At 30.5% G+C, this 25,781-nt stretch overlaps 1 protein-coding gene across 2 annotated transcripts in view; it reads left to right on the forward strand.

Annotated features, from left to right (window-relative positions):
• Positions 1-14,128, forward strand: part of LOC120772501 — a 34,329-nt gene extending 20,201 nt beyond the window's left edge. The window contains exons 1-4 of one of the 2 annotated variants that reach the window (XM_040101146.1): positions 2,451-2,896; positions 11,143-11,239; positions 11,301-11,474; positions 11,545-14,128. In XM_040101146.1, the coding sequence (XP_039957080.1) occupies positions 2,744-2,896; positions 11,143-11,239; positions 11,301-11,474; positions 11,545-12,713 (1,593 nt within the window). In that variant the 5' untranslated portion in view covers positions 2,451-2,743 and the 3' untranslated portion in view covers positions 12,714-14,128. Of the gene's footprint in view, positions 1-2,450; positions 2,897-11,142; positions 11,240-11,300; positions 11,475-11,544 lie in introns of those variants that run through there. The other variant, XM_040101148.1, reaches the window with a different exon arrangement.
• Positions 14,129-25,781: the final 11,653 nt, after the last annotated feature.

Consider the following 25,781-nt stretch of genomic DNA (forward strand, 5'->3'; position numbering starts at 1 on the left):
TAATTAAAAACACAATAATTAAAAAGGAAATATTAATTAAAAATTAAATTAACTAACAAATTAATCAATTAAAAAATAAATTAATTAAAAACGAAAAATTACAAAAAAAAAATTAAAATAAATATAAAATATTTAAAAAGGATATTTAAAAAAAATTAATTAAAAAAAGTTATAAGAATCAGCAAACGTTGGCACTAAAAATTTAAACATTAAAAAAGGGAAATTAAAATTTCCATTTACGAAAACAACTACATACCAAACATACATGAAATAAAATAACTAGAAAAGTTGTGTGAAATTATAGAATTTGTGAAAAAAATAAATAAATTTGCCTGTATAAAAACCACATAGCAAGCGTAACGGTCGCTAAATGCAAATTAACGGTGCGCCATACTTCGAATGTAACTTCCTGTGTGTGTGTGAATCTGGAATAAAATAGCAGTACAGTATTGTACCAAGAATTTATGTGGTTTCACGCAAAAAAAGAATTAAAGAAAAAACTAAAGTGCATAAATCTAATAAAGGCTTGCAAACTTGCATGAAAAAATAATAAAAATATTAATAAAATATATTGTTGTCTAACAATTAAGCTCAAAAACTAAGTAATATTTAATATACTACGAGTAAATTGTTGCTATTGAACAACTAACGAATTTCTGGTGCGAAAATATGTTTCGTTTCGTTTATTCTTCAGTTAATATTCAAAAACTTGTAAAATCCTATACTTGAAGTGGACATTAAACAAAGTATTATAATAACATTGGCAACAATAATACCACGATGCCAACTTTTAGATGAAAATTTTATAGAGTTCCATCTTTTTCGAAATTTAATACAAATGAGATCCCACATTAAGTAAATGAAAATTGACTATTTTTCAAATGCGCAGTCACCTGTTAGGTTAAGTTAGGCCGTAGAGTTGATCCAATTGACTGGCCCAAAATCTGAAATTATCTGCTCACCGATGGGGTATCTCAATAAATCCATTGGTTGATGCGATATGTGGGAAATGTCAGCTCTCGAATATCTTCAGGTTTCTTTTCGTCCCACATGCGGCAATTTTGCTTGTTTACATACCCATTGACCCAGAAATGGGCCGCATTGTTGAACAAAATTTCGCTCGAAAACGTCTGATCTTCTTGGAATTTTTCAAGGACCCATAGAGCGAAGCAATGTCACATGAGAAGGTCGAACGGCTTCAGTACTTGCACAAGCTGTATTTTGTACAATTTCAATTTGAGTTCTCGATGTAAAAAGCGCCAAGTCGTTCCATACGTCAGTCCGAGTTCGACTCTCCACACTCTCAGCTACGGCTGCTATATTTTCTTCACTGCGTGCGGAACATGCTCTATTTGGTCGAATATTATTCAGTAATGAATGCTGGGTCTCAAGATGGGTGATGGTGTTTCCTAACGAAGTCAAATCGAGCTTCTCTCAATTATATTCAATTATTACTATTCACTCAAGTATAGGATTTAAGATTTAATAGACTAGGGGTACCGTGTAGTGAAATGTTTTAGCAGAAAAAACTCAAAATTGAATATTTTTCACATACGGAAATATACACTAAACCGACATGGTACCCAGATAGATGAAAAAAATTAATATTTCTATTTGTTTCCAGTTGCATTTTAACTGCATTTAAATCAAAATAAATATACAAGCATTTACGGCGCACAAGAACGGCCTACGATTATTTACTGCAGAGAAGAAGAAAATTAACAAAAACAAAAAAAAAAACAAACTTTCATAAAAATTAAGCATAAAAAAAGTAATCAAAACAACTCTTTCGTAGTTATTTATGCCTAACTTCGTGTGAAATGATAATATTTGTTTAAACAACAACTTTTTTAACAACAACAACAACAACGGAATATTGAGAACTTTTGTAATACAAGCATTTTGTAACGACGATCTTTTTTGATAAACGCTTTTTTCGTTACTGGTTATTTGTATAACTAATGTTAACATTTTTCTAACAACAACAAAGACTTAATTAAGTGTGGTTTTTAAATCAAATAAAATCTAAGAGAACTGAATTTTGTGATTCGAAGAATTTCAGGTTGCTTCCTTTTTGTATGCAAAGTCAAAATAAATTAGTTGGAATTCAAACAAAAAAAAATAAATAAAATATATTAACACATAAACCGATAAAAATAATAAATTTGAAGGCAATCAAGTTTGTTTTTAATGGAAAAAAAATTAAAAACAAATAAAATATAATAAATACAAAATAGCATTCAAAATCTAACATAAGTTGTTCGCACAAGCGGGTTCATCACTATTAATATAAATAACCCGAATAAAAAAAAAAATATTTATATACACAAAAATCAATATATTTTTAAACAAAACTCAAAAAAGTTAAATAAATGACATGATTTTAACGAAACAAAATGCTAAACAATAAAATAACCAGAATTTAGGAGAAGAAGCAAAAAATAAAAAATAAAAAATAATTAAAAAGGAAACAAAAAACTTAAGTTTAAAGAAAAAAACAAAAACAAATTAAGTATACAGAACGGAGCGCGCGCTAAACTCAACTACTTCAGATTGTTAACTACCTAAACGTAGCTATTAGTATAAAATATATATAAAAAGAAATAGTTTATAAGACAATAAAAAATAACAACAAATTAAATTTCAATAGTTAAAAAAAACCAACTAAGTTCAATAAAAAAGTATCTACCTGGCTAAGCAGCTGTGTATTAATCGCTTAAACGTGGCTAGCAAAAGTGAAACTATGTGGTCCAATGCCTTGTGCACATTGGGCGTCACTAAACCCCTATGCAACTGCCTCAGCATACGACAGGTGGCGGCTGCGGCAGCGGCGGCGGCCAGTCAAGGTGCTGCAATTACCACCGGCCCAACATCAGCTACCAGTAACACTGCCGGGGTAATTACTATCATAGTACTACTACATTTATTATACTGGAGCATTACATCTTTCATTTATTGTTGTTATTGCTCTTCAGTCTCAACTTTATAAAATTACTAAAATATTTATATTCCAACTTTTAACCTTTTTAAAATTTTTAAATAAGTAATTTCAAGCCCAATTGCTAGGAAATCCTGTTTACATAAAGCTTAACAGACAATGTTATGTTAAAGTTACATTAATGCCTACTCAGTTTTTGAAATTGCAAATGAAAACGTTTTTGTCGGTATAAGAACCAAAGGAATTGTACTTGAGGTTTAATTGAAATATGTTCATACAAATAAATTTCATTGGAAAAAATATCGAAATTGCTCAGAATCCAACATTTGGAAGACGACCAAAAATCACATTTTAACCATTAACCACTCCCCGTATTCATCTGATATGAAAGGAAAGCGTTATGCGGACGTAGAGGCCATTCAAACGGCTTGCACCACCATACTGACGGTCATACCGGCCAACGAGCTAGAACACTCGTTCGATATGCTTTTGGACTGTGCAAAAAGCTGTATTGAAGCAAAAGGAGACTATTTTGAATAAAATAAATTGATTTTGCGGAAAAAACCATTTGTTCTGTTTTTTTTTAAGTCCTGTTAACTTGGAACACACCTTGTATTGACAAAATACGAAAAGACTTTTCGACTACCAAATAGATTGTATTTAATAAATAAATATCAACAATGTGCATGGTTAATGGAGATGCCCGATTAATAGAGCGTCCATTTAATAGCGCTTTTGCTCTATTTTTTATTTATGAATTGCTTTTACTATCCTATCTTCTAAGTCGGTTCGAACTGGATACAGTGTGCTAAATTTTACTGAAATCGGTTCAGTAGTTTAGGAGTCCATCGCGGACAAACAACGTGACACGTACTTTTTATATATAAAGATATATCACTGCTAGTTGCACCTTCGAGTATTCCAAAACATTTTTTCATAAAATTTCGAACAACATTGCTGTTAGGCTTGAAATCACCGATTTCAAATCCCTAAAATCTTGATTAATCGAACACCGAGATACAGGAGTGTTTTCGCTTGGAACACCTTTTTGAGTTTGCGGATTTTAATTTTGGGAATTTTTTATATTGGGGATTTTGTGTTTGGGGATTGAATTTTTGGGGGATAGAACAAACTTTTAACTGGGGTGTTTGAAACGTTGAAGTTTTCTCTTTTCTGATAATTTATTGTCGTTGATAAAGAGTTCTTTCCAGCAGCATATTTCGCATTTCATAATATTTTTGAAGGTATCGAGGGAATATTTTCTTTCTTTTGATGCTGAGAGTCGCGTTTAAAGGGTTTGATATCACACTCTTATCGATCTCATTTATGTATGTATATGTATACTATAAACAAGTAAGGAAGGGCTAAGTTCGGGTGCAACCGAAAATTTTATACTATTGCAACTTGCTAGAATCAAAGCCAGGGTAATACCTTAAAGTATAAACCGTCAATCAGAGCATCGGAATCCAAGCAATTTTGTACATACCAGAACTCATACACTGACCGACATAATCGGTATAATAAGCGAAAATCATTATACCATACATGTGTAGTATATGGCAGTACTTCATACTTAATTAAATGTTCCCTGAGATTTATTTAGGTACCTCACATGCCATTAGCAATCATGGAACATAGGAATGTTAGATGAATGTCACGAAACAAATTGGCTTGAAATCGGTCGAGCAGTTTCCGAGATATGTAATTTCAACTAAAAGTAGGCGGCAGTGATCCGATTACGCCCATCTACAAGCTCCTTACTTTCGTTTTTGCCACAGAATATGTATGCCAGTTCTCGAGATGTAAGTCTAATTGCGTTTGTAGCACTTGTAATGATAGTTTTCAAATACAGCTGTCATTTAGATATTAAAAGAAAAGAGTTCTGTAGATAGAGTTTTGAGTAGCGTTGTCATCCTTGAAAATTTAACAATACATTTATTGAAACATAGTAAACTGGGAAAAAATATTCAAATGACAAAAACAACTTTACCTTTGAATGCAGACAACCAAATTACCGAATTTCGAAATTATGAATCTTGTTTCCTTTTTTTTTGGATAAAGTATGTAATATACATTATTGTGGATTTTGGAAGAATCTCTGGAATCTTCATATTTGTAGTATGTATTTTCTTATCCGACCAAAATTAGCTCTACATGTTTTAAATCGCTTCTGTCTGTTTATCCCCTAGGCTTTGGATAAACATTCCCGAAAAAAAATATGTATATAACCATTTAAATATCTGCAAATCGCTACAAAATCGATCCATTTCTTCATATCATTCACGACAACGTCAAGCGAGAAGGGAGGTCGGGGTAAGCCGGCGCAGCAGATGTATGAGATCAGTGTTCAAGAAAGTTTTATGATGAATTGCGGTCCATCTGAACAACATCAAGCCAATCACTTCGAGCGTGACTTGTCAGAAGCTTATAGCTTGGTTGGTAGGTTGTTATCATTCACCTTATAGACCTAATCTGGTACCTATTGCTGTCTTTGGCGAATGATTTTGCTAATAAAAAATTTTCTCCAGAGAAGCTTGCGAAAAGTTATTGTTCAAAACACGAGGATTTCTGTGATGAAGGTTATAAAACTGCCTTCAAAAAGACATTCAAGTTTTAGAACTGATCGATACATATTTGATTTAAGCTGGCTTTTTTTAACGGTGCTAAATAAAATCTATAATTCAAAGAAAAATAATGAATAAGTTTTTTCTAGATCTTATAATACCGATACGGTACTTCGGCTGTAAATTTAAAAACTCAGTCTGTGATTCCATACAATACGAAAACCACACAGAAACAGCTACCTTCAAAAATTTTGTTGCTCCAAGAATATCCCTCAAAAAGTCATTATAGATCTTTCGTTCTAGATAAAATTAAAGTTATAACGTTTAGTGTTTGATAACCTAAAAAATAACCTTATTATAGCATATGCTCTATATCAAGGGTAGTGGGTTCTGCTGAAAATCACATCAATAATATTGATTAATAAATTAAAAGGCAGTTAATTGCAGCCTTTAAGCTATTTGACCTCGCAGCAGAGCCTTGTATTCGAAGCAGAAACCCTGCAAAAGCAAAACTAAAGGCAACCAAAGCAACTCTGTCAACTTTGTAGGCGAAGCAAGAGCAGTGGCATGCCGTGACGGAACACAGCTGATGACAAAAGTGAAATCGGCCAATTACACGTTGTCGTATATATGAACACACCCACACATACAAACAATTATATTATATATATATGTATGTATGTACATATATAAGTATATACTTAACATCATATACAATGTTTATATGTATGTAAGTAAGTTTGTACATGTGTGTGAGTAATATTTATGCGCGAATGAGAATGAATGGCAGAGGGCGTGCGAATCGTGCCTCAAATTGGGTGCGGATGTTGAGTAAAGGAAATTATATTACAAAAGGAAAACGTAGCGAAAGCCAAGTACGAAAGTGTGCGCAAACGAAAGATTTGATCGATGTCGCCATTTGAATGCTGCAAGTGGCAGAATGCTGGCTGCAACGAACCGAACGCAACTCAACTGAACTGTGTGCGGAACTGAACCGAACTGGGCGGATGCAGGATGCGTCAGTTGCGACCGCAGCGTTTTGTTGTTGTGCCACAGATGTTACCTTACTGCTGTTGTTGTTTTTGCTGTTGCTGTGCTATTGCAACGTACATGACCAACGCAATTTGCAGCAGCCACATTCGCTGCTTGGCACGAAAGCACAAACGAACTTACGAAAACGCTCGGCGGAAGGTTGGTGTGGGAAGGAAGCGTAGGGGGTGATAGGTGGAGGATTGGGCGGATATTTCAAGATGCTGTTGGGGTAAGGCAAACTGAATTCAGTTAAATTCGACGGAATGAAGTGGAATGAAATGGAATGGACTGTTGATTTTTCTATTGCGCCATTGTTGTTATTTGCTGGATGTGTGTGTGTGTGTGCACATGTATTTGTGTTTGCTAGTGTATGTAAGCAGTTGTTGTTGTTGTCTATTTTGTCATGGTCTTCGCGTGGCAAGTTGTTGTTGGTGGCAGTGCTGCTGCGACGGCTGCTTACTGGGTCACTAGGACTCTCACTCGATGTCCTTGCAATACGCTGCAACATACAATCGACCGTTTGTTTATATGTATGTGTGCGCCTATATGCCTATGTTTATATACATACGTATTTATACTTGTATGTATGTATAAGCTCGTAACGCCTTATGTACATTGTTATGTGTGAATACACCTATATACATATATAATTATATATATAGTATATACTCATATACTTAGCTGTATTGTATATATTGTAAGTCACACACACATACATATATTAAAATATACATATATATGTATGGGTATGTGTGCGCAAAAGTAATCTCAGTTCAGTTTAGTTTCACATTTATTTCATTTCATTTGTGTTGGTTCTTGTATTTGCATACCCTACACAGCGTATATTATATTTTTCACGAAATTTGTAACTCTCAAAAGGAAACGTCAGGGTCCTCTAAAATATGTATATTTATATAAGCTTTTGAGATATCGGTCTGAAAGTTTGAATACCTCAATTTCTTTCCAAGAAACTGCTAATTTTTCAGAACTGACGATATCTGCCCACTATAGCATGTGGTCAAGCTCGTAAGCTGCCTGATCGATCAAAATGAAGTTCTTGTAAGAAAAACTTTTTTATTTGTTGGAGTATCTTCACGAAATTCAGCACGACTCATAGTATAAAGCAATGCTACAATCTCCGTGTAAATGGAGATCAAATCAGATAACTATAGCATATAGCTACCATACAAACTGAACGATCAAAATGAAGTTTTTGTATGAAAAACTTTTTTATTTTACCAGATACCTACACAAAATTCGGCATAGAGTATTATATAAGCCGACAGTACAATCTCCGAATAAATAGTTCAAATCAGATAAATATAGCATATAGCTGCCATACAAACTGAACGATCAAAATGAAGTTTTTGTATGAAAAACTTTTTTATTTTACCAGATATCTACACAAAATTCGACATAGAGTATTATATAAGCCGACAGTACAATCTCCGAATAAATAGTTCAAATCAGATAACTATAGCGTATAGCTGCCATGCAAACTGAACGATCAAAGTGAAGTTTTTGTATGAAAAACTTTTTTATTTTACCAGATATCTACACAAAATTCGACATAGAGTATTATATAAACCGACAGTACAATCCCCGAATAAATAGTTCAAATCAGATAACTATAGCATATAGCTGCCATACAAACTGAACAATCAAAGTCAAGTTCTTGTATGAAAAACTTTTTTATTTGACAAGATATCTACACGAAATTTCGCAAGAAATTTTGTACAATGCAATGCTACAATCCTAGAAAAAATTGCTCAAATCGGACCACTATAGCATATAGCTGCCATACAAACTGGTAGCTCGAAACCAGGTTCTAGTATAAAAAATTTCTTTATTATATAGTATAGGGTATACTAGATTTGGTGCAACCGAAATTAACGCTGTTTCTTGTTTTTTTTTTTCTTTTAAATACACATGTGTTTATTATTGTTGCTGCCATAAAATGCTTCACTTTACTGCTTCGATGCACCCGCGCTAGCCGCTCCTGCACTGCGGCGCTGCAACATCAATGTTGCGAATTTGTTTGATTAAAATCTACCAAAATATATTCGCGCACACACACACGTACATATATGCCCACATGCATACATTGCATAGTAAGTGCAGAAATAGTTTTGAGGCGCAAGTATTTCCTTATAGACATTTCCCAGCAAGGAATTTAATTCAAATCCTTTTACTTCTTGCTATGTGCTGGCGCAGTATTTACGTACTTATATCCATACAGCCATATGTAAGTGTGTGTGTACATATGCTTTTTGCAATTTCAACGCTGTCAAACACACACTAAGCTGGCAATTTTCAGCGTCCATTGTTCGGGCAGCGCCTTTGTAGCAACTTCAGTGCAACGTGTTTATCTTGTTAGATGTGATTATGGCATACTAACATACATATATACTATATATATACATATATGTACATATGTGTGTAATATTATATATATATATATATATATACTGCAAAAGTGCTTCATTGTGTGTGTGTTGTGCGGCAAAGTATATGCAATCCTTTAATTATCCTTTAACTGTGGCGCTTTCGCTTGCAGTCCGCCTGCATTGGACACTTGCATTGCTTTAATCACAAAATCTGCAAATATTAACTATGTACAAACCACTCGCCGTGAATTGTTGTATTTGCCATAACGGTGCGGGTGTTTGTAGTTGGATGCAGATAAGGCACAATTTGTGGCGTTTAGCGGTGTAATGTACTTGAGCACTTGTGTGGAATTCTTTGCGAATGAAATTTGCGCAGTAGTCCACTTTGAAGAGTATAGCTTCACTTTAATAAATATAACGGCACTTCTTAACTGTTTTAAAATTAGAATCTTTGATATATGTATATTACATAGCCTATCACTAGTAAAATAATTAAAATCAGGTAGTTACCAAGTCACAAATCCTAAACGAGCTAAAAACAAGAAATAATGTTAAATACACCGTTGCACCGCAGCTGTAATACCCTTCACAAATAAAAAAAAATTCCACATAAGAATTTTATTTTGATTGTACAATTTGCTTGGCAGCTATATCCTATATAAAATTTTTTTGAGGATTGCATTGTAGCCAAATTTCGTAAAGATATCTCGGCAAACAAGAACTTGACTTTGATCATTCAGTTTGTATGCAAGATGCATGCTATAACGGTCCGATATCAGCGGTTTCGGCAAATAATCATCTTCTTAGGGAAAAAAGGTTGGGTCCAAAATTTCAGCTTTCAAAAGCGGACGGAGAAATCGAAAAAATGCATGGCTAAGCCAACTCAGCTCGTCACGCTGATATTTTATAAAGGGTAATCTATTTAAAGTATCCCTACTTTTTTAAAGAAAAAACACAAAAACTTCAAATTTAATGAGAAATGTTTATTATTATTCGAAAAAACATTTTTTATCATTTATTTTTTGAAAATTATCTCTCTTTTTTTAAACGTTGGCCATGGCTACATCTCAGATGGTCCATCCGCTGAGTATAACTTTCGATGACTCGTTCAAGTATTTCGACTAGTAACTGACGAATGACAAGCGTGATGTTTTGCTCTAAGGTCTGAATCGAAGCGGGATTGTCGGCATAGACATTACACTTTACATATCCTAACAGGAAAACGTACGTAACGATCTCCATGAACAATCGATTGGCCAAAAACCTCGCTGAAGTGTTCTATAAATCAATCCATTGAGTGATGCGATGTGTGGGAAGTGGCGCCATCTTGTTCAAAACAAATGCCGCTGGATCACGTGCTTCAATTTCAGGCATCAAATAGTCCATTATCATGGCGCGATAACGGTCGCCATTGATCGTTACGTTCTCTGCGCCATTATTTCTGAAGAAATATGGACCAATGACCACAAACCACACCAAACCGTTTTTTTTTGGATGAAATGGCAGCTTGCTTCGAAATTAGGCTCGAAAACGTCGGATCTTCTTTGAATGAAGGCGAAGCGATGTCGCTTGGGAAGGTCGAGCGGCTTCAGTTCTTGGTCAAGCTGTATTTTGTACGCTTTTAATTGAAGATCTGATCTGTCAAGAAAAATGCTTTTGAAAGTATTACCTTTACTTGGATTACCCGTTATATAGGGACTCCGACGTTTCATTCATTTTTCTAAAATGTTTTGCTGAAAAGTTTTCCCACACATAGGTCAACATATTATCTACTTCTTTTGTAACTCAAAACATATATGACACATCCAACTTCAGAACTGCCAGCGAAATCGTTGACAATATTGTTCGAAGAGATCTGCATAAAGAACTGTCAGCAGAATTCACCCTTAGCAAGGCGTCTAGTGCAGCAATTAGTGAAGCAGAACTATGCAGGCGCTTCTAGGAAGAGGGACTGTCTTTCAAAGACTATGGACGAAAAAATAAATAAAATATTACTAAGTTTATAGACTGAAAACAATTGTATAACAGTTTAAGTAGGAGTGATTTTCAGAGTCAAATATTTTGACGAAAAACCTGACAGACACAAAGGACAAGCTTTCACAAGAGTTCTTTTCTACCTCCGCCTAGGCGAGAACTTTGAGAGACAAATTTTCATAAATCTAAATCACTTTCAATTTCGGTACAAATATTTATAACTAATTCGTTATTTCTCTATTTACAGGAGTCTCGTGGCAAGAGACCCCTTAAAATTTGGGATAGTTGGCGAAATGTGCGCAAAGGCGTAGTTGTTGGAACATTCGAGGAACTATTAGTCAGAGGTAAGTCTTGTTTGTGTTCAGAAATCTTCGTAACAATAATTTCAATTGCGATTGTTAACAGGAAAAGATAAATTAGGGGTTCCTGCCTCAGAACCGGTGCGTCTTGTTCTGGAGTGCGATGGAACCCAAATTGAGGATGGCGAATATTTTCGTACATTGACGAACAACACGGTGCTACTATTGTTAAGGCAGGGCGAACGCTGGTATCCAACTGGTGTTGATGTTATAAAAGCTGGTAGGTCATTGAATTCACAAAAAAAAAAAAAAAATACACAGAAGTAAACATTTAATTAACGGTGTTGCAGCGATATCAGCTATACCGAAGATCGTCTGTGAGACGATTCATGCGCTCGACTTACACGATGAGACGCCATCTTGGAAGATTATGGATAATAAGGGTCGTGTCACGGTGGTCCTGCATTGGGACCAGCGTCAGGGAGGTGGAGGCAGTGGAGGAGGAGGCGGCGGCGGCGGCGGTGGAGGTGGAGGCGGTGTCGGCGGCGTTGGTGGCATGGGACCGAGCGGTAGTGGTGTCAGCGGCAGTAACGGACTCATGTCATCGGACAAATATTCACCATCGAAGAAAGGTTTATCGGCGCAAAGTTCGCTCGATACCAAATCGGTGTCGTCACAATCGTCACAGCAACGCTATGCCAGCCCACAAATAACCGTCATCAGCGATGAGGGACCGGCTAGCATATACCATCCGGGCGGTGTGGTGCTGCCACCCGGCGTTGTAATACCCGGCACCAGTAGACGCCTATCTAAACAGGGCAGTTCATTTGATAGCGCCGTGGGGGCGGTGCATGTGCATACACCGGAATGTGCGCATCATGCGCATACGCCCAGTCGGGCGGGCAGTCCCAGCACCACGGAATGCGATTTTCATTGTTGTGCGCTGCACGAGGAGGGACGCAAAATTGCGGTGCATAAAAGTGTGGCCACATCGCCCATACAGGACGGCACCACAAGTCCCCAGCCGCAGCAACAACAAGCGACGCTATCTATGTCATCGGTTGTGGATCCTATGATGGGCGGCAGCATGCAACGACGCTCATCGGGCGTCAAAGGCCATGTACGCTTTCTGGATATAGCGCCGGAGCGTGATAGCTCCGAGAGCGAAACAGAAAACACCGTCATGGAGGATGATAAGACGACGACTGAGAAATTCCTGCTGCTCATCGATCAGCTGTCTGTCGATCAGAAACGACATCTCAGCATCAAAGATATCGGCATCATATTGGAGCGACTCAACTCGAAAATACTCGACGTGGAGCGGCTGGATCGCGAATCGGAATCGGACGATTGCTATAATTGGACGATAAAGGCGACAATACGTGGTGATGCGCTGCGCGAGCTGGGCGTCATCTACAATGGTAACTATTACGCCATATCCGAACATCCCGGCTACAAGGAGGAGGTCGAAGAGAATGGCGAAGAAGTCGAGGAGGAGGATGAAGAGGATAGAATATAGAAATGCAATTAATTAAATTTAAAGAAACAACAAAAACCAAATGAGCAGTTTAAGCATTAAAACGGAACTCACTCACACACACACACACACAAACGCATTTACAAGCAAAAAAAGTATAAGAAATAGACTAAAGAATCAGCTAACAAAAGGAAATGTGTAATAACAAGGAATGTGTGAGTGGAAATACTGATTAAAAGACATAAAAAGGTTGAAGGAAATTCAAAAAAAAAAAGAAAGTAGAAAAATAAAGTGAATAAATAAGCTAGAGCATACGTTTAAGTAAAGTATAGTGAAACAATTTTAGTAAATTGTAGTAAATTAATTAAGAAGAAGAAGAAGCAGGTGAAGAATAAGTAATAAACAATAGTAGTTAAAGGGACAATGCGACATGGCGAAAGCAGGCAGGTGACAGAAAATGAAAACACATGCACACACACATACAAGAAAACATCAAACACACATGCATGCAGACAGACATGACACACACACACACACATGCAACGTGTGAGCATAATTGTATGCATTAATAATGAGAACATAAAAATACCAGAATGCAATTCAATAGCGTTTAAGTAATAGTTAAAGCCAAAAGTAAAAGAAGTAAGCAACAATTAAATCAAACCAAGAAAAAGTTAAATAAATTAAACAAAATTGAGCAAAACCCCGACTTGGCGCTAAACCTAACCCAAAGAGAAACTAAAGAATAATTTCACACATTTGTAGGTTAATAGAGCTGTTGATAGCGCGTAGTAGGCAGCAAATACACAGTGCGACATTTGCATAGCCAACCCAAGTATGTACCGGAAAGCGCCAAACACGCATTACACACATTAACGCAGAAATAAAAAACAACAATAACAAATAAATAAAAAAAAAAAAAATTATAATAAATTACAAAAAAGTTAAAAAAAAGTTAAAAATTGCAAGAAATCGCAGAAAAATTACTCAATCAATCGTTTTTACATACACGCACATAAACACACACACTCACATACATGTAGACTACAGCATGCAGAACTATTTATGAAAATAAACATTTTTTTATTAGCCGTTAAACCTTAGAAACACAGTTCATATTATATAAAATATTTATATAAGTAATTTATATAAAAGCAGCAACTCATTTACCTTCTATGTGAACCAATGGAATTATTTAAATCAAAAATACAACAGTTACGTTGCTCTCACACAAATCTCAATGCAAACAAATGTGATCTTATTCAATCTAATAACTCATTTAGGTATTTATGTATATTTATATATGCAACGGTGCATATGTGGCACATATAAAATAACGGTTTATATGTTTAAATTGTTTGAATTGAATATTTATGTATAAATACTACATAATTAATTTCAAAATACAGTGATGGGCATTGAAATAGAACAAACATATGTATATAAATAAAAAATGTATGGCGATTTTTTAAATTAATTTTTGCTTGAGTTTTAAAATATATTAAGCCAAAAAAAATATTTTTGGAAAAAATTATATTAATTTAAAAAATATAAAGTATGTTATGTAAAAAAAATAGTTTAAAAATATTTAGTTCGTTGCTATAATTTTTTTATATAGAAAATCAATTAATAATATATTTAATTTCATAGATTTTCTAATTACATACATACATTGAAATAGAACTGCTAGGAACAGAAACTCTCGAAATAACTTAAGGCTATCAAAAAATTATTGTTTGAATTTTAAAATTATATTAAGTTAAAAAATTATTAAATAAAAAACTATTACAAAAAAATGTTATGGAAAAAAATTATAAAAAACATTTAGTTAATTTCTATAATTTTCCTTTTTGATAGAAAATAAATTAATACAGTATTTAGTTTCATAGCGCTTCTAATTACACGATGTACAGTGATGGGCATTGAATTAGAACTGCTATAAATAAAAGCCCTCGAAAAAAATGAAAGCGTTTCAATAATTTATGCTTGGGTTTTAAAATTATGTTAAGTTAAAAATTTATTACGAAAAATTTTATGAAAAAAAATTAGAAAATAAAATAAATATAAATTCGTTTCTCTAATTTTTCTTTTTTATAGAAGATAAATTAATAGAGTTTTTAGTTACATAGTTCTGCTAATTACACTGGCATAAATAAAGTGTTTCGAACATATTTTTTAAAAACATTATATATTTATTAAAATAAAAATTATAAAAAAAACAAAAATTGTTACTATTATTATGTATGTATATGTTCAACGTTTCTACTATTTTTTTTAATAGAAGTCAAAGTGTTAGTATTAATTTTTTTAGCTACTTCAATTACACAGAGTACAGTGACGGGTATTGAAGCAGAACAAAAATTTTAAATTTTTTTTTACTTTTTAGTAAGAGTAAATAAAATGTATTTGGGTTTTAAACTTATTTGTAATAAAAAAAATATTCAATATTAATTTAAAAAAAAAAATTATTTAAAAAAATTTTACAAATTCATATATTTTTTAAATCTACATAAAACGCAACATATTATGATATTTATTTTTATTGCGCTCTTAATTACACATTTGACACACATATTTAACGCGAAAAGATATTATAAAACATTTCCAAAAAAATTTAATTTTATAAAAAAAATTTATTAAAATCAAAGACCTTTTTTAAAAAATATATTGCTAATTGCTGATTTTTTTCCTAATTTTTATAAAAGACATGTTAATTTCTATAATTTTTTTTTTAATTTTCCTGTTCCTATTCTTTAGCAAATCACTGTATTTTGCAGACTTTTTAGACCACTCTTTTTAAAACTATACTACACTAATAACCATTGTAACTGCAACCTTGTTTTTAACAAACTCCAATAGTTACATACATACAAATGCTCATACTTACATAATCCATATATATAAAAGTGATTCTTGAAATGTTTTAAGCAAGTGATTTTCACGCACATAAATACCTCTTTATAAATATATATATAATATATATGTATATGTGTTAAGTAGTTGGCAATAAAAAATATGTGTAAAATCTACTTCCAGTTATTATATTGTATTTAGTTCAGGAATTGAAGTTGAAACATGAAACCTACTATTTTTAATGTTATATTTTATTGATCTGTCTATAGTGTATGTATTCGTATACTTAATTTAACTAAATGCATATAAAGTAAAAGTTGCGATAGTTACCATGAAAGCTAATTCGATCGAAGAAAACTCTAATTTTAGCATATAAGTTAAATTTTTCATCTATGAAAGCTCTTTAAACAATTAAAACTTTCGTTGTTCGAAAACTTTCGTTGTTCGAAATATGTGCTTTGTAAGTCTAATGAAATTTTATAAAACATATGTGAATCTGCAATAGACTGCAAGCACTTATGGTCACATCGATACACAAGTGTTAAAAATGAAAGCTCGTTTAGTTATAGTGAAAGCTCCCATAAAAAAAGTTAAATATTGAATTGAAATGAAAGCTTATTAACCATCAGAGCTTTAATAATTTACTGATCACGAAAAATAAAGTTTTTACCATGAAAGCTTGTTTAGTTACAATGAAAGCTCCCACAGAAAAATGTTATATTATTAAATTTAGTATGATTATGAAACTTTGTTTATTTATGTTTTGCTATTACGATCTAATATATGCATATGTTAAGATATCTTTTAGTACACTTATTTTAAATTCAAACTTACAGCTTAAGTATCCACGTTAAGCTTGCGCTAAAGCCACCTTATTGTTAGCACATTACTCAGGTCACTTGGAATTTATGTTTACATACATACATAAGTTAGAAAATATTTACTAAAGCTATTACAATTACAGCATTTAGTTAAACAAATTAGTTGATTAATTTTTAAACGATATTGCAGAGAAAGCTTCGCAAAGTTTCATTGGAAAATTGTTCATGAACTCTAACAAAACTAATGGGATGCCAAAAAGGATGGAATATTTATTTCATAACGAAAATATAAAGGTTAAAAAAGTACTGAAGATGCTCATTCAGCGGTTTTAAACTTAGATTTATCTCTCTAACCTTTTACGGTTCGAAGCATACTTTTAAGAGCCATAAAGTAGATATTTCCATAGTCCTAGTTTGGATTAAAAATTTCGGCAATTTGAATGTTTCTGAAGATCTTAAATGTTTTAAGGTATATAGAAGAAATAATTGGAATCGGTGCAGTTTATAAGCATAATTTTAGGCGGCATAGGAGCCGTATTTTAATTATTCTGGTCTTTTTTACATTGAAAAACACACTCGGCAAAACCGTCTTTCAAAGCATATGAAAGAAATAATGAGAACATAAGATATATACTGAAAAAATCGAGTTGCCATACAAACTTAGCATACTTCTAGGCGCCATTAAAGCTTTATTTTCACTTTTTTGCATATTTTAAGTGCAAAGAAACCTCACTCGGGATCAGGTATTGAAATTGAAAATTCCTAAATTTTTTTCAAAAAGTAGTGGCTACACTCTATTATATAATAGTGCATAAAAGCATACTTTTACATGCCATCGGTGCTTTATTTTAACTTTTCTGCACATTTCTTGAGTGAAGAAACCTCATTAGGGATGAGGGTAATGTAATTGAAAATTCCCATATTTTTTTTGAAAATAGGGACTAATCTCTGTAATATAGGGTGCACAAGTATACTTTTAAGCGCCATAAAAACTTTATTTTCCCTTTTCTGCACATTTCTGGAGTGAAGAAACCTCATTCCAAATCAGGGTATTGAGATTGAATATTCCCAAAACTGCTTTAAAAAGTATTGACTACTTTCAGCAATATCATTGTGCATAAGTATACTTTTAGGCCCTATCGAAGCTTTACTTTAATTTTTTTGCACATTTCTGGAGTAAAGCAACCACATTCGGTATTGAGATCGAAAATTGCCAAAATTTTTTCAAAAAGTGGTGACTACTCATTGTAATATTATTGGACATAAGCATAATTTTAGGCGCCATCGGAGTTTAATTTTCACCATTCTGCGCCTTTTTAGACTAAAGAAACCGCTTTCGAGATCAAGGGATTGAGTTTGAAATTTTTTTCATTAATGAATTTCTCTGCAATATCATTGTTTTTACAGTTATTACCTTCAGCATCCACTCTTCTAATTTCGCATTATAAATACTAAAACAATACAATAATTGTTAAAGAAGTGTTCGATGTTTTTGTTGTTGTTTTTTTTAATGTATTACATAATAAATAAATAAATAAAACTGCCATAGTATTTAATAGTGTACATGATGAGGAAATTACCACAACAATAACAACAACAAAACACGCATAATTTTTAAATATCAGAATTAGAAGAAAACACGAAGTAAAAAATAAAAGTAAAAAGAAAATATATAAAAATGTTTAAAAACATGAATGAAAAGGTGAATACGAATAAACAATAAAATAAAATAAATAAACAACACAGAAAACCGCATAAATAATAAAGACGAATGAACGAATATATTTACGAAAACGTAAACACAAGAAAAACACACAAAATTCTCCTCGTAGTGATATTGGTTTTTAGAAATTTCATAATTGTATTTGAACAGCTGAGAAAGAAATGAAACGAAAAATGAATAAATAATAAAATACTAAAAAAAGATTGGAAGAAAAAAGCTACTGAAAAACTAATAATAATAATGTTTGCAAATGATGAATTGAGGATCAAGATACACTGCCATTATGAGTTTTTTCCTCAACTATTTTGTAATTATAGTGAACAAACGAACAAAAGAAGGAGATTTAGTGAAATAAATTGCGTGAAATATGTGTAATTTAAAGATACCAACTGTTTTTGTTGTTAGTACGCCCAGTTATGTAAGCGCAGAAGCAAAGCACAAATAGATGAAGTAGTTAAAATAAAATAAAAAATAAATAAAATAAAAAAAATAAAAAAAATTATAAGAAATCATACTAACACACACCAAGACAACTGAAATATAAATAAAAAAAATTGTTAGTTATGCAAATGTTCATTAACACACACATACACAAGCGCACATACATTGAGTACATTTCTAATTTGTTGAAACATATTTTAATTGAAATTTTCAAAAATAAAAAAGAAACAAAATTCCAACTCAGCCAATTTTCACATTTCCGATCAAAATCGCTCAATATTTGTTCACAAAGCGGCAAACTCCAAAAAATAATTCATTCATAAAAATATGATACAATAAAAAAAACCTTCACTGCAAGCATCAAGCGTCGCTCAGTGGCGCAAACCACACTTTGCGCAAACGGAAATCTCAAACATTTCACAATTTGTCGAACATAACCAAACAATCTCGAAAAATTTTTATGAAAAATGCCATTCAAAGTCAAACTATTGTACTCTTCATTGTTCAAAGCACAAAACCACATATGAAACCTAAAACATTGTGTCATATGCGAAATGTGTTGGAAAAAATTGAAAAAAGCGGGTTTTTGTAATTAGAAAGTAAAGTACACAAACACCTTGCACCGGCATGAAAATGCCTAACATAACATTGCTTAATTATCATGTTAATAATTAAAAAAATTGTAAATGTAGAAAATTGAAGATCATTATAAGAAAATATTTGGCGGAAGTGTTGCAGACCACACACAAACTCAAAAGATAAATGGTTGCATTGAAGAGGCGCTTGCGCAGCTAAGTGTAGCGGTACTCTTGTTAGTGAACGATTTCGGAAAAAAGTCTATTTTTATTGTTAAAAATAGGAGTTCTTGTATTTTCTTTTTATTTATTTGTTTATTTTTTTATTTTGATTACACATACATATGTATAATAATGTATTTATACAATAAAAAAAAAATAACTTTTTTAATTTAAAATAATAAAAAATTGATAATCATTGTACACACATATTTTTATTTCTGAATTTCTTCAATTTTTTTTTAATAAATAATTTAATTTTGAATTATTTATGTAATTTTTTTTATTTAATATGTTGATAGTTGCAAATAATACAATCGAAAATGAATTCAAATTTCAGAAAAAAAAATTTTTTGTAATCCTCTAATTCTTAACTAAAACTAACTTTCAAATTTTTAATACCAAATGCGGTATTGAAAAAAAAGTATCCCAAACCCCGTTTAAAAAAAATATGTTAAAAATTATTTTATTATTTTGAAATACATTTTAATTAAATATTAAGTATATTAATGTATTTATATAATATTAAAAATAACGTTAATAATTTTAATATAAATGCTAAAAAGAATATAAATTTTTTTATATTTCAATTTATTAATTTTTTTCAATAAGTAATTTTATTTTTAATTATTGATTTCATTTTATCTATTTATTATGAGGAGTGTTTTTTTTTAATACGGATTTGTGATAATTTTTTTTTAATCCCGTTTTTGGTATTTTTTAATTAATTAATTTTTTAATTAATTAATTTTTTAATTTTTTAATTAAATTGAGTTAAACATTTTTTTATAATCCCCATAAGCTTAACTAAACACAAGTTACAAATTTTTAATACCAAGAACGGGATTGAAAAAAAAATTATCACAAATCCGTATTAAAAAAATAAATTAAAAATATTAAAACCATTTATAATTTAAAAAAATGCTTTCGAATTTAATTTCGGCTTTTTGGGTTATCTTATTTTCAATTAAATACCAACATAATTTTTGTCTTATTTATATTTAATTGCTGCTGATAAGAAATATGTAAGTTTTTCCTTTTCCATCACATTTTCCTACAATTTTTAAATGAAAAAAATTTATTATTTATGCAATTTAAATTTTTTAATTTTTTTGTTTTAATTTTTTAATTTAACTTTTTAAGTTTAATTTTTTTTATTATTTTTAATTTTAATTTAAAATTTTACTTTTTAAGTTTTTTTAAATTTAATGTTTTTATTATTTTTTAAAACCAAACATCTTGAATGAATTTTTAATTATTTTTTTCTGAATTTTTTTTATAAAATTTTGGAAGACCAATTTTTGATGTAAAATTTTTTAATTGCAAAAATCGTAAACCTGAATAAATGAGTAATAATTATAAAAAGGTTAAAGCAGTTGAGACTTTAAATTTTTACAAAATGAAGACAGAAAAAGTTGATAAAAATGTCTGAATTCTCACGACAGCCGGTTCTACATTACCGGAATTGACCCGGATTTTATCCGGCCAAGCGCTGTTAAAAAAAAATAAAATAAAATAAACATTTCTCAAATGTTGCCCCTTGACTTGAGTCGTCACAAAAAATTAGCAATTCCTTCCCACAAAGTAATACATCGTTTTTTTAAATTATTTTATTAGCTTTAGTAAGGTATTCATAGCAAAAAATATGTTTTTAATATTTTTTAAGAATTTTTTTTTCTAATTATTATTTATTTACTATTAATTTTAGCTTTTGTAAGACATTCATCGAGGAAGCAAAAGTAAAAAAATAATATAAAATGAATAATTAGTAACAAAAACTTTTAAATATATTTTTTTGTAATGTATTTTTTACTAATTATTTTTTATTTAAAATAATTTTTTTTTTTGCAATTTTTTCTATTAAACAAGAATCAACTTTCTACCACGTTGGTAATTCAAATTCTAATGTGTTTAGGATTTAAACTAATTTCTTGCATTTTATTTCGAAAATTTTAGCAACAACTATATACATACATATGTATGTATGTACTGCGGTGATCTCCTTTGAAAATGATCAATCTAGCTAGAAAGAAATAACTCATTAACTTCATAAACTTTACAAAAATGTGGAAATATTTCTTATAAAATTCAGTTTTTATAAAATTTGTAAACTTTATATACAATTTGGGAAAATGTATTCAAAAATGGAAACCTTACAAAATCCATGGTTTCACTGCAGCACTCAAAGGGAATATTTAAAATTTCGACGTTGTTTAGCGTGACTTGGCAGCTGGTGAAAAAGGATTAGAAAACATAAATTCTCGTTTGTTCTTCTTTATAGACACCGCTTACACGATTATAGCCGAGTTTACTTCGATAAAACATGAAGTGCGTGATTTTTTCATAAGAAATCATGAACTGGAAAGTAATTAAAGTGTTAGAATGGAAACTACGAACAAAATTAATTCAATATTCCAAGCATTTCACAAACCTAAATATTCAACACTAACAAACGACCGCAAACGCTGCTCGCTCTTTGAGAAAAAAAATCAATGTTTTACTCGTAATACAAGAACATATCGACACTTAAAATGCAAAACAACGTAACATCAAAAAGTTCGAAATTTAGTTTTTTCTTGCTTACGATTCACTATGTCATATTACATATATGTATGTATCATAAACTTTTAAGCTTACTTTATCCAATATATCCAATATATAACCATTTTCTAACCAAAACACACATTTCTTTCAACATGAGTGATTTCTATTATATCGTCTTTCCTTCACTTGCAAACTTAGGAACAGTGAAGTTACATTATTTTGCATTTTAGTTGACGATATAGACATACACATACACCCCATATGAGAACATTCCATAAAAGTCGAATCACAAAAATCTCAACAACTTAAAAAAAAGTGTAAAGGAAACCACAGAACGCACTTCGCCAAAAGCCAAACCGAAGCCCAAAAAGTTAACCCAACACACATTTCGCATGACACACAAGTCACTTAGCCACTTACGAACCCACTCACAAGCTCACTTCCAAAATAATGCGTGTAAGCATGAGAATATTTTTTCCTAGGGTTTTTTGTTTTGTAGTTTATAAGCGCCGGTACATAAATAAAAATAAAAAAAATTATAGAAAAAGAAGGAAAAAATATGTATATTATATAAAATAAGTAATAAAAAATTAAAAGTAATATTGCATAAACTAAAATTTATGAGAAGACATAATGAATATTGAAAGTTAATAAAGAAAAAATAATAAAAACTCAGAAAGCTTAAAATGTTTCCAGAAAAAACCAAGTAAATTAATTTTTTGCGGTAAAAGTGCAATCAGCTAGGATGAGAAAGTTAAAAATTAAGAGAAATTTAAATTAAAATTAAATTATATAATGCGGAAATATTTGAAAATTGTGAAAAAACAAACATTCAGAAATAAAAAATAAATTCAAAAATCTAATAAATAAATGCGAATTGGAAAAATAACTAAGCAAAGTCTAAAAGTGTGGCATGAAACTGATTAGTGTATAAAAAGAGCAAAGAAAAATATTAAGAAAGAAAATATTGAAAATAATACAAAAACACGCAAATAATTTTTATTAGCGAAAAACATGAAGGCAGAGAGAATTAGTAAACCGCAAAGCCAAACAAGCAGCGAGAAAAATATAAAAAAAGATTAATAAATAAACAAAAAATATTTAAAATAAATAAAAAATATTGCAAAAAATATAATAAATACTAAAGAATATAAAAACTAAATAAAAAAAATTAAAAATCTTGAAATAAGAGCCTCGATTACAAAATATATAAAAATATAATAAATATTAAAAATAACTAAAAAATCTTATTACAAAAAAATAAAAAAAAATATTAAAACTAATTAAAATAACATGCATTAGTGCATAAAGCTAGCGCATAAAAATGATTGCTAACAGTGAATAATACATTAAAATTAAAAATAAAGCAGAAGAAAAACACAACTAGCATATTATTGTAATTAAAAAAACAAAAACAAAAAAATTGATCAATTAAATTGTTTTTATTAATTTTGTTACAAAATAAATGAAAGAGGCAGGCAGAAATATATGAAATAAATAATAATAATAGTAAGCGTAGCCAAGCAGCAGTACATAGAAGCAGATAAAGTTCAAGTTAAAACCGCAAAACAAAAAAAAAACATTAAAAATAATGATAAAAGTAAATGAAAAACAAGTTAGGTAAAGCATATAAGAGATAAGGCGCAAGAGAGAGAGCGAGCGAGCGCTAGTAATATGATGAGTATAGTAATTTAATGAAATAAAAACAAAAAAAAAAAAGAAATTGCATAAAAATTATATTAATTTAGTTGTAAGCATTATGATTATACTGATTATTATTACTATGATTATCATTATTATTAAAAAACAACTAAAATTAATAATAATTTCCATTAATTGAAGTAAATAAAAAATAATAAATATTATGAATAAATGAAAAAAAAACGCATCATTCGTACATATATGCATACAGTAGCAAACGAACAACAACAATAAAAACAACACACTGGCAAAAAAAGAAAATTACAAAAATAGCACACATTTCCGAGGGAATGCACCACAGGCTGACTTTCACACACAGTAAACAACTGCATAGTATAATAACAACAACAATAGCAAAATAAATACAATTAAAAACCACTAATTAACAATAAATAGGAAAACAATTAACTATAGAAAACAAAATGCGAGCATACACACATACATACATACATATATGGATGACAATTAAACAAGCAACGCACTTAACAGCGGACAACACACAGTCATGCGGTCAGTCAGTAAGGCAAGACAGTGCAACAGACACACACAAACAAACACACAGCAATTGCATTGTTTATGCGCAGTTATATGTATGTATGTGAAGAATAATAGAAAATAATAAAAATTATTATTAACAAAACAACAAACACACATACATACAGACAACATGATTAAATAGTGAATGCGTTGCGTTGCGAGCGTTAATGATGAGCGATGTTGATGATGATGACGATGACGATGCTGAGTAGCAGACATTACATACATACAAACATACAGGCATACATAGATTAATTATTATAAAAGCGGTTAAAATTATGTATGATGTGTGCAAAATGCACGCAACAACAAGTATAACATAAATGATGAGACAAAATAATAATAATAACTATAATAATTAACAGTTTAAACAGTGATGAGCAGCAAACGATGAATAACAAATAAAAAACGACAAGAACAACAACAACAAACAAACAACAAAGTTATTTATGATGAAAAATAATAAAATGCAAAAAAATTACAAAAAAAACATTGCAACAATTGTTTAAATTTTACGACAATTTTGTTAGGAGCAGAAAGTGTGTGTAGTGATATATGTATAATATAACATAAGTATAATCAGGGTTGCAAATAATACATTAAAAAATATTTAATAAATATTTGAATTAATTTTGTTTGCGCTAAAAAATAATTTAAATTACATTTGAGTTAAATTTTTATTTATATGATTCAAATAAATATTTTTTAAAGTAAAAAAAAATATATTTTTTAATTTTCAAACCCAAACATTTATTTCAAACTACTTTTTTATTTTCAAACTCAAAAAGCGGATTTAAAAAAATTGTTATTTTAATGCAAAATATTTTTTTAATTTTTAAACTCAAAAACCGATTTTAAATTTAAAAAGCAAAAATATTACAAAAAAAACTAAAAATACATTTTTATCAAAAAAAAAAAAAATAACCCAAGCTTGCATTTAAAACAAATAATAATTAACAAATAATGGATTTTAAACCCTTTTTGGCGTTTGCATACTTTGTGTTCTACCATTTTGCTCAACTTTTCAAAAAACATGAAGAAGTTGGAAAAATCAACATATTTTTTGACTTATTTATATTAAATTGATTATAATTACAGTGTTGCAGTGCGAAATATGTTAATATTTCCTTTTCAGTCCTTTTCTGTTCTTTTCCTTACAGTTTTTATTTAAAAATTATTTTGAAATTTAATTTTTAACCCATTTGTTTGGGATTACAATTTAAATTGTCAATTTATGCCAGTAAATTAAAAATATACTATTCTATTAAAGAAAATTTACAAAAAAAAAAAAACATTTTTAACCTCAATATTAAAATTTTCCGATATTTTATTTTAATCCCAGATAAGGGTTAAAAATTGAAAATAATTCTTATTAGAAATTTTTTCCAAAATTCGTAACCCTGAATATAGTATGCCAACACGTGCATAAAAATATATGTACATATGTATGCATGTAGTTATTTGCGTTTACTTACCACACGTTGTTGAAGCATTGCGAGAAACTGCGCAGTTAATCTTGCTAGCATATGTATGTATTCGAATTTTGATTGTCGCCATAGCCCAAAATGACCTCCCCAAGCAGCATTTGCTTAACAATTGCCAAAATGTTTTGTTAGTAGACGTTAGGGCCCACACATACATATACATATTAATACAATTTTTCACGCTTCACTTAAATTGTAAACATGTAATGACA

The sequence above is a fragment of the Bactrocera tryoni genome, chromosome 3 (genome assembly GCF_016617805.1).
Source record: "Bactrocera tryoni isolate S06 chromosome 3, CSIRO_BtryS06_freeze2, whole genome shotgun sequence".
NCBI lineage: Eukaryota > Metazoa > Arthropoda > Insecta > Diptera > Tephritidae > Bactrocera > Bactrocera tryoni.